This window comes from Filicampus tigris, chromosome 1, assembly GCF_054856515.1.
Source record: "Filicampus tigris isolate MCC_2025a chromosome 1, RoL_Ftig_1.0, whole genome shotgun sequence".
Classification (NCBI taxonomy): domain Eukaryota; kingdom Metazoa; phylum Chordata; class Actinopteri; order Syngnathiformes; family Syngnathidae; genus Filicampus; species Filicampus tigris.
Window position 1 is genome coordinate 32,873,186 of NC_141217.1, and position 10,815 is coordinate 32,884,000.

Here is a 10,815-nt window from a genome sequence, read left to right on the forward strand (position 1 = left end):
CGAGGCCTGCCGCGGATGTGCTAATATTCACCGTTTTGTTGACGAGCGCGTGACTCGTGTTGGTGCAGTAAAAGGCTTCGTTGGTGCAGCATCCACCGCAGCGATGCAGCGCCACGCAGCGGGGGAGGTAAAACTGACTGGTGGATTCCGGGTACTCTTTGGTCACCTCGATGCACACCTCCCTGGGCTGACACGAGGTGCGCTGGATCTCTTCTAGGATGACTGATCATGTTTGATTGTATTAGCCAGCGATTCACTTCAAGGCACTTTGAGTAGCACGAAAGCGCCGCGGTGCGCCGTTTACCTCCGAGAGTGCTGTCCACTTTGTAAAGAGCCTCCTCCCTCAGCTGCACCCAGTGATCGTCACGGTTCGAATGGACCGCCGGGCTCGCCGAGGAGGAGGAGGGAAAAGAGGAGGAAGAGGCGTGCCATGACTTCTTCCTCAGGCACTGCTGAAGCAGATTGTATTCAGGATAGAGAAGCTGCAGCAGCTGATCCACGCTCACGATGCTCTGTAAACTGACCTGGTCATCTGACAAGACTGGAGCCTGGAAGCAAGACAAATATAACATTGTTACCATAGTCCCGCATAGTGGATAGTAGTCATTCTTGCTCTAAGCTATCCACAGATAGGATATTCTAACAAGATAATCATACTGTAATTTAGTTGTTTGGAAAGCCTGCACGTGGTGTTGTCTCCCATGCAAGCAAAATTGTCAAAACGTTTTTGTTTTTTTTTCTTCTCCCGCCGCCTACTCCACACCAAAGTAGCAAACCAAAACCAAACCGTTCATCTAAGCCGCCCTCCCGCCCCGCTTGTTCTTTCGGATTGGAACATGAGGTCATTGCCGTGGGACTGTGAGGTCATGATGGAGCAATGACCGGTCCAGTGCTCTGGGGTGTGTCCTCTTCTAGGAATATGGAAGAATAATATTCGCGGCTGTTTCATTACCCCAGCTGCAGCAGTATTCAATTACTTCAAAGGCCTTTTTCTTCTTCTCAGGAGAGGAAAACCATTATCCTGGCGGCAAACTGACGCCAACTCTTGCACCATCAGTTGGAAGGACCTACAATCTGAAACTGAGATCGACTCTCACTGCATTTCCTCAAGAATAGACAGATTTCTATTCTTTAGTCCCAGCTATGTGAAATCCTACACTTCCCGTGGTGTACCTTGGCACCAGTATTTTTTTTTTTTTTTTTTTTTTTTTTTTTTGTGGTACGAACGGTCAATCGGTCGCTTTTTTGTTCCTGTAACTTAGGAGCAAAAATCTGAGACATATGAGAGAGCTGTATGGTACAGTGAACTCAACTGACTCCACAACAAGCAGCTGTTTGGCATATAACCAGAACAGTACAGTTGGCATCTATTCAATGGCCTGGGAAAATTTGGCAGATAGCTAACAATTCGTCAAGAAAAGAGGCTACAAGCTGTTTATTACCACTGCCACTACCTGTCAAACTGAGCAAAAAAGAGATCACATGCTGCGTATGTAAAAGAACAATTTTGACTTAAATTTGGCTAACCTAATGCTAACACATGGGAAATTAGAAACCCCAGAATAGTGAGAACCTTTTAAGAAATGGATAGTTGAAAACAAACGGTTGAGGGACACATGTAGACTGTTAATATCAAATTACTCACAGGCATACGGTATATTATTTACCTTCTGGGCAAAGCAATTAAAATGATTGCTGCTTACTGAGGAGCTAAGATCGGCTTTATGTACAGTACATATTATTTTTATGTAAATGATTTGACTGCTTTCGATATCAATATGTATCGCGAATGACACATGATCGATATCAATAGAAAAAAAATAAGAAAGCAAACCCGACCACGGAATTGTGCTTGTTGTAGGCAGCGTGCGGCCACTCCCAAACACAAAGAAGAATCCGCTAAAACCATGAAGAAGAAGCAGCTAAACCAATAACGCATGCGTGCGGCGTACTCAGTCGGAGCGAACGACTGGCGAAACTACTAACTTTGTTCAAATAAATGACTTAGTACAACACTTGCAATGAGATTATTATATTGTGCATATAATGCGATTAAACACCTTCGAAGTGAAGGAGTTCGCCGCCTTTGATGTGCTAGCATCAGTGTTAGCCATGTCTGACCCTTGGCGTCACACCCAAGTCCAAATCAGGCAGGAATGGACTATGGAAACAATGAGTCCGCTAAAAAAGCTAAAGTAGCCCTACAACGGTTGGTCAACACTAATGCGTGCGCTGCAAGAGAAAACGTCCCGACAGGGGACATCACAAGAATATTTAAGATTGCTTGATAACACAATACGATTGCATTTTTATAGCCAAACTTTTGCGTTATAATGCAATACATTTTCAGTTTTTAGGTTATTTTAGGAGGAAACGAAAGACTTCCACTTGCGGGTTGTTTAAGTGAACCTCCAGCGCTGGCAGAGATTTTTTGCGGTCTAAAGATGTCCCACACAAGGACATACTTCGCATTGCAAAGGGATAATTAGTTAAGAAAACAAAATTGCTATCCACCTTTTTCCTACGCCCCGATACATGCATTATCCAGGATTACGCACCCAAAACAGGCTGGGCGTGTCAATCAGTGGAATGGCATAATCCATGGTATTCCATGTGTTGAACCGATGCAATGTTACTGCAGGGGAGGCACATCAAAAGTGTTGTGCCGGCAGTTGATTAAGGCGGCTGCGCGGTAACGCAGAAGAGAACAGTGGTCTTTCTTTTTAAAAGAACCCAACACAAACACGTTCAGTCGGTACTTGGCCCGGTTAGGGATGGTCGAAAACCCACTTCAGTCCTTGCTTGGTCCTTTTTTTAAAAGACTTCTAGACCACCGTCTGTTTGTCCACAAAATGGGTGTCCGTCCGGGACGGACGAACGGACCATCTCTGAGTGAATGAAGGCTTATGTATGTATCAACAAAACTGCTTTGGGGTAGCATCTAATGTAAATCATTTACAATGCACTAGTGGAGGAGAAACTGTGTATTACACTACATTACGACGTACACAAAAACATTTTTTAATAGGTTAATAAAGTCAATCATTATCAATATTGACTGATATGAAATACTTATTTTGTGAAACATTTTTGAGCCATATCAACCTCACGCACTGTCAAACTTCATTTCTGGAGGTTGATTTTGCCAGTTCCATTTCTTTCCCACGATGACCTCGTTTGTTTTGGGTTATCTTTCTGATGTTTTGACTTTTGATTGATTTTTCTATTTTCTTTCAGCTTCACAAGTCTCTGTTTTGTTGGGTACACCTCTAACTACCGGTACATAAATGTAGTCTTCAAGGGCAAAAACCCAAATCTGAAACTGAGATGATATATTCTGCGTCTATTTCATCGTTTGGACGGAGCACCTGGGCAACCAAACACCTGTGAATCACAACCTCAAAACTTTAGCACACATGAAAAACGGCGAGTTCAACGAAAACGTGTGTTTCTGTTCCAGTTGTAAATACTGTCAATGTGTTTGTTTTATTTTCCATCTTTCAATGTCAAACCCAGGAATTAGCATTACTTCTCCAATATTTTGGAGGCGTGTATAGGTGCAAAACAAAAAAATGATTGACTGTGTGCTTTCAGCTTTAATTTAAGAGGTACCGCTCAGATATGAGATTTACTATTCAGTCACAACAGCCATTTTGTGTGGAATGCATCCATTTTCGGGGCTCAATAGTATTTGGACAACTGACTGAAGTATTATCCATCCATTTTAATACTCTGATAAAAGTCCTTTGCAGTCAATGACTTCATAAAGTCTGGAGGCCGATGACATCACAGCATTCTGAGATCTCTTTGCTAGGCCTGCACTGCCACTACCTTTGACCAGCTGCTTGTTGGTGCCTCTGATTGCCTTTACTTTTGTCTTCACTAAATTTTGGCTTGAGATCAGGCCAACGGCTTATCAGGATTTTTCAGTTAATTTGCCTTCAAATCTCCTCAGTTGCTTCCACGGCATGTCAAACGACATTATCCATTTTCACCGTCAGGTGCAGTCCTAACGACTTTGTAGCATTTGGCTGAATTTTGTAGTCCTACAAAATATATCACACGGCATGTTTGACCACATATTACATCATACTTTGGATCAAGCACCTTCCCTTCTCCGTTCTTTTCTCTTCATTGTTCTGATACAAGCTGAACAAGGTTCAGCCCTCAGAATCTTTCTTTACATTCACAAAGGGATCTTTTGATTGTAAATTTTTTTTTTACCAAGGCAGTTAACTGTGTGTTAACCCCCCCCCCCCCCCCCCCCCCCATTAAAACATCCATCCATCCATTATTCAAGCCGCTTATCCTCACGAGGGTCGCGGGGCGTGCTGGAGCCTATCCCAGCTGTCTTCGGGCAGTGGGCGGGGCACACCCTCAATTGGTTGCGAGCCAATCGCAGGGCACACAGAGACAAACGTTCACACGCACAATCATACCCAGGGACAATTTAGAGTGATCAAATAACCTACCATGGATGTTTTGGGGAATGTGTGGGGGGGTGGGGGGATAACCGGAGTGCCGGGAGAAAACCCACGCAAGCACGGGGAGAACATGCAAACTCCACACTGGGAGGCCGGAATCGAACCCACGACCTCTGAACTGTGAGGCGGACGTGCTAACCACTGGACCGCATTGCCGCCCTCCATAAACAGCGCTCTATAATATTGCTCTTTATAAAAAGCATATGCTAATAACATAATTAAATAGAATGGAACCATTTGTGCATAATGATTATTTAATAGTGGCTACTTCTCTTATGCACAGTTTGGCTTCTGGGGGTCAGTATAATAGTCATGCAGACACAATCAAAAAAGAATTTCACAACTACTGTTAACATAAGTCATTGTGAGCATTCTTATATTGTCTGTCTACATGTGTTGCTGCACAGCTCTAATTTAATCATCCTTTGCTTAAAGGGTTCTAACACTGCGGCTATTAATGCAAGTGACAATAAGTGTTTGCCCATGAACGGCGTTCTCCCGGGATGTTCGATACCAGTACGAGTGTTCACTCTTTGAGTACTCACCAATACCAAGTACCAACACCTAGTACTTTTGATGTATACAATTTCATTGAACGCAATGATGAAAAAACTATGAACAAAGGCCTTTCTTTCTGATGCAGAGGATGGTTCGCTTAACGTTTCAAACTGCCGCAGTATTGCGCCAACTACTATCAAGGAGGACTTTCTTGATGTCAGATTTCTTTAATGCCTTAAGTATCGGTGGATTGGTATCGGCAGCCTGCATTAGGACCCAATAAAAATAAGGCCGGTATTAGCCCAGTACAGATACCCGGCATTCGTACTGGCCCATCCCTTCCGTTTTCCATTACATGTTAGCATTAAAGGGAAGTCAACCCGAACATTTTTTTTCAAGAATATGTTCTATGCATTGATTGGACACTGAAAATTTCCCCGAGGTGTGCTTGTGAGTGCGTATGTTTGTTTGTCTCTGTGTGCCCTGCGATTGGCTGGCAACCAATTCTGGGTGTCTCCCGCCTGCTGTCCGAAGACAGCTGGGATAGGCTCCAGCACGCCCCGCGGCCCTTGTGAGGATATAGATAATGGATGTATGGATGGATGTTCTATGCAAGTCCACTAGTTGAAACAAGGCATTCTGATAAATATTGCGTTTGTGGAATAAGAGTTAATCCACACGTTTTTAGACAGCTCAGCTTCAGAAAACAGGCGAGCTATGATTGGTCGCTACCTGAGCCCTGAGCAACTGTGATGTCATTTTCAGTCGACAGAAGTGACAAGATGGCCGCCCCGTGAGATGGCTAAAAACGGGTGGATTTTGCTGCTTAACTCATACTTCACAAACACAATATTAACTAGTTTCAACTAGTGGCCCTGCTGGGAACATGTTGTTGAAAAAAATATTTGGGTTGAGTATCACTTGAAGCTTGTGGGGGCTTTCTTAAGGAAAATTTGGTTGGCTCTTTTAAATGCACAAAGTGTAATTCTCTTTATGTTTTGTTTGACAGTAAAGTTGTTTGACAGTAAAGTTGTGAAGTGAGTTCAGTCGAGTTCACTGCCACCATACAGCGCTCGTTTCTCCGATTTTTGCTTCCAAGTCAAAGCAAAAAAAAAAAAAAAAAAAAAAATCGGCTGAACAACAACTCATAATTTGAAAAACATGTTGTATCACCAGTATCTCAAGGCACCAAATTGTTGATACATACGGCCTCAGCATTTTTTCGCAATCACTCTTATAGATTTGTTGTCTTTTATCACAATGATGGCCTCCTCCTTGCAACGCAGTCACTTGCCCAATGCCAACTACTGTACATACATGTACTTAAGCTAAGTCAGAGTCAATTATGCAAATACATTCACAAGCCTGAAAATGGATGTACACTCGTCGCTCGTTTATTGAACCCGTTGCGATAGTCGAAAATCTATATATTCATTAAATTATTTACATATATTTTAAAGCTTTGTCCATAATACCCATACAAAATATACATGTGAGGTGCAAGGTCTTAATTTTGTCCACTTGTGGTCGCCATCCTCATGTTCTACAATGTAGTATCAGTGACTTTGAATGCGTGTGGTTTTAAATGGTCCATTGAGTGACGTGGGAGTCGGCCAGTCGGAGTTGGCTATTTTTGGCCGAGGATTGTGGCAGACTGTTACCGGGCTAACAGTTAGCCATAAGTTTTTGTGTTGAGTGACTTTGGTTGTTAGGTGAGCCATGCAGCAAGTGTTAAATGTGTTTGTTTTGTGTTGAGCTTGTAAACATTTGTACAATTCAAGAAATTACAAGAGCACGGCGGCTGTCTACCCTTGAAGCAGCGTTGGTAAACTATATTACTATATTAAATTAGCTCATGTTTTTGTTGTTCTGTGTTTTACGCTCTTTACTCCCGGCTTGCACTTGAGTCTGCAATAACAGTCTGTCTGAAAAATGATCACAGCAAAATCCGGCAATAGAGCAAAAAAAAAAGATCCACGATGTAAAATTAGATACACTTAGAAATCCGCCATACAGTGAGACCGCAAAAAAGTGAACCGTGATTTATATATATAGACGAACATTCTTGAATGGTGAATGTCATCGTTGAAACCTCTTCAAGTAAAGATGAGAATCTACACTTTAATCAGGTAGATTTTTCAACCTTCTATTTTTCAAGAAGAATACCCCAGGCCTCACATGAAGCCGAAGTTGACATTTAAATATGGCGAAAATAACAGTTTCTTAAAGAGCTGTCATCTGTGTCTGCCCAAGCATGGAAATTTCAGCCAACGAAAGCTTGACATCCAACTTGAGAAAGCATGTTGCGATAACTTCTCCATATTTCTATTGTTGTTGACTTGTTTTGGCTGCGCACACGCTAACAGTTTTATGGTCATATGTAGCCAAACTGTCATACGTGCATCTTTTGGAGTACAAGGCTCTCTCCCACACAGACCCATATACACACACACACATGCACAACAACTACGTATAATGCAACTTTGGTACCATAAAACTTAGCTACCGAAAAGCCTAAACTTGGTCAATAAACTTGGTCAACAGAAAGCGTCTTCATTCGGTTATTTTGGTTTTTAAAACCAATATTTCCCCTGTTAGAGACCATGAATGGATTGCTGTTGTTGTTTAAAATGTTTAGCGCACGGAATATTCCGCTATTCTGGTGTGGTGACGACTCTATTTTGATGAATAAATTCCCTGTTGCCTCAATGATATTTTTTCTGTCAACAGAGGATCCATTACAACAAGCTGAAGAAGTACACTGACTGAATACCACGGAAAGCAGAAGTTCACATTCTTGGATGAAGAAAGTAAAAATAACACACTGTTGTTGTATTTCATCATTTTTTTTATGTGATAAAGATTTCATTTATATAGTTTAAGTTTGCAGTCATTATTGGACAACGGCTGAATTTGCCCATATTTGAGTTTTATTTTTTTCCTTCTGATGAAAAAATAAATGTGAAGTTACTCACCAGTTACTCAGTACTTTGATAGTTTTTTCACTGAATAGTTATTCTCTTATTCTCTAACTCAAGTAATTATTTAGAGGACTACTTTGTACTTTTACTTGAGTCATATTATTGTAAAGTAATAGTACACTTGAGTACAATTTAATTTTGGCTACTCTACTCACCTCTGATGTGTACCGTATATCGTGTGTATTTTATTTATTTATATAGAGTCTTCAGAAGTTAATTGTTTAAGAAATACAGTCCACGTGTTTAGATAGTGTTTCATGAAACATGAAAAGTATGTGATCAAGCAACAGATTTGTTTGCATTATTGTTGTACAGATGCCACACTTGTTTGGTACGATTTTGTGAAGTTGTCATGAAAGCTTAAAGAAAATTGCAAGTCAAAGGTTTGTAAGTTAAAAATTGTAAATGAAGTAGATCAACTGTATTTTACATTAATTCATGATTTATTTGCCTTTATTTTAGTGTAAGACCAACCCAGGTGTCACCAAGTGGTGCCCATGGGCACCAGGTAGCCCCTAAGAACCACTTGAGTAGCCCACCGGCCACTTCTAAAAATAGCTCATCATTTTTTTGTTTTATTTTATTATTGTTCTAAAAAAATATCTCCATTTACCAGTAAGCTGTCTGAAATAGTTTTTGTTAGTATACTTTCTAAATCACATTTGCACTGGTGTACATTTGGCAATAACGATATATGTGGAAAAAATAGTATAGGTCAAAGGTCAGTATTAGTGCATGACCAAATCATAATGTTTGTGGAGAAAAACTAGCAGCAGAAACAACTATGAGATGATTCACCCCCATATAATTTGAGTAAATTTTTTACTTAAATAGGAAGTCATTTTTTTCTTTACAAGAATATATTCTATGCAGCCCCAGTAGTCGAAACTCGGCATTCGGATTAATATTGCGTTTGTGGAATATGAGTTAGGCAGTAAAATCCACCCGTTTATGTACAGCTCAGGGGGCTGCCATTTTGTCACGCTCTGTCGACTGAAAATGACGTCACAGTTGATCAGGCAACGACCAATCACGGCTCACCTGTTTTCTGAAGCTGAGCCATGAGTGGTCGTTAACAGAGCCCTGAGCAACTGTGATGTCATTTTCAGTCGACAGAAGTGACAAAATGGCTGCCCTATGAGATGGCTAAAAATGGGTGGATTTTGCTGCTTAACTCGTGTTCCACAAATGCAATAATAATCAGAATCCCATGATTAGACTAGTGAAGGCGCATAGAACATATTGCAAATAATTCTTTGGGGGTTGACTTCCGCTTTAAGAAGTGTGTATCAAACTGGTGGCCATTCACAGTAATCAGTACCCCAAGTAACACTCAGTTTCAAAAAGATTGGTCACCCCTGGCCCCAGCTTTAAAAACTTATTTTAATGTAGATTAATTAATTGCTTGTCGTTTAAAAAAAAAAAAATATATATATATATATATATATGTATATATATATATATATATATATATATATATATATATATATATATATATATATATATATATATATATATATATAAATATGGGAAGTGGACCTTGAAAAAAATAATCGCAATCGCAATATTGAGGCGAAAAAAAATCACAATTCGATTATTTTCCAAAAGCGTTCAGACGCGCTTAATGTGTTTCCAATTCAGGCAAGTCTTATGCGCCTGCGACATTGTTGCAGACTTGCAGTCGATTGAGTACAGCCGTAGAACGCCACATGACCAGACACAGCCAATCACAACTTGTGATTCACAAGCGTCGGCTTTGGATTGCGGCAAAAGCGGAAGAAAAAGAAAACTATCACTACTATTAATCCGTGTTTTTGTGGCGTTTTTTTTTCAATTGCAGATCAAACTGTAATCATCAAAGTTCCCCACATCAGATGTAATTTAATGACGTATTTTCTTCTAGTAATAGTTACATTTTGTAATTAGATTACAACTTCTCGTTACAAGTAATTCGTTACTCCCTGAGCCCTGGAGATCCATATTTGTAGCTCTCACCTGGGTTCCTGTGTCTCCAGCTGTGTAGTAGTCCATGTAGTCTTGTCCTGAGCACAGTTTGCTGACATTAAGAATCCATAGGAGAAGAGCTGGTATCAACATAGTGAGGAGGAGAGAGTCGAGCTGAAGTGAAGGCAAGGACAGAGGAAGGTGATGAGGGAGAAGGGAGAAAAAAAAAAGGAAGAGGAGGGTTGTCACAGGGGGTCCCAAGCTCAGAAGTGTCCTTTCGTCATTCTACCCGGGGACGAAGTTGCTCTTCCGGCGCAGGTTGTTCGAATGTGGAAAGCCAGCAGAATCGAGCATGATGAGGAAAGTAGTGTGGCTCATTCAGTAGGCGTGTGACGTCTCGTCTCGCCGCATTCCCGCTGTTCGCGTTCAGGTGGACGTCGGATGAGGAAAGCGTTTTCGCGTGTGTGTGTGCGCGCGCGCGCGTGTGTGTGTGCGTGTCCTCGCCGGCCTCGTCGCCCTTCACACTTGCACACTTCCTCGCCGCCTTTATCTCTATTTTTTCTTTGCTCCTCGCACAGCAGCTGCGTTCTTCCCTCCCTCGGTCTCCTACTCAGATTATCCGCCTCTTGCACAAGAAACCTTCAGGGCAAAGCTCTTAAAATATCTGACAGAAAAGCATCAGAGAGGGGGTGAAACGAAGAGAGCGTTCCAAATCCTTTCAAATAAAAAAAAAATGGAGACGGTGACAAAGGGCAATTAACGTTGGTTGAAGTGCTCATGTGAGCCGAAGTGTCGAGGAGCTGCAGGCAGGCTGCTGGAGTCAATGAAAAAGAATACAAGAGTGGGAAGCTTGTTGCTTGGGGGCGGAGCCGAATATCTGAGGGATGATTTATGCATTATAACTGGTT

The 10,815-nt window shown here is 41.4% G+C and overlaps 1 protein-coding gene and 1 long non-coding RNA gene across 6 annotated transcripts in view; one reads left to right on the forward strand and one right to left on the reverse strand.

The window, feature by feature from the left end:
- LOC147153652 (uncharacterized) overlaps positions 1–8,389 on the forward strand; it is a 16,359-nt gene extending 7,970 nt beyond the window's left edge. Inside the window, exon 3 of the long non-coding RNA XR_015087190.1 lies at positions 7,713–8,389. This is a non-coding gene — a long non-coding RNA (uncharacterized LOC147153652). The remainder of the gene's footprint in view (positions 1–7,712) is intronic.
- The window catches only part of LOC147153651 (vascular endothelial growth factor C-like), a 27,296-nt gene extending 16,481 nt beyond the window's left edge, over positions 1–10,815 (reverse strand). For 2 of the 5 annotated variants that reach the window (XR_015087183.1, XM_086033834.1), the window contains exons 1-3: positions 9,959–10,813; positions 305–548; positions 32–222 (exon numbers count right to left, since the gene is read on the reverse strand). Coding sequence is in view for 4 of the 5 variants with exons in the window: in XM_086033834.1 (XP_085889960.1) it covers positions 32–222; positions 305–548; positions 9,959–10,060 (537 nt within the window). In the remaining variant the exon portion in view is untranslated. Of the gene's footprint in view, positions 1–31; positions 223–304; positions 549–9,958 lie in introns of all 5 variants that reach the window. The other 3 variants (XM_086033848.1, XM_086033863.1, XM_086033855.1) reach the window with 3 other exon arrangements.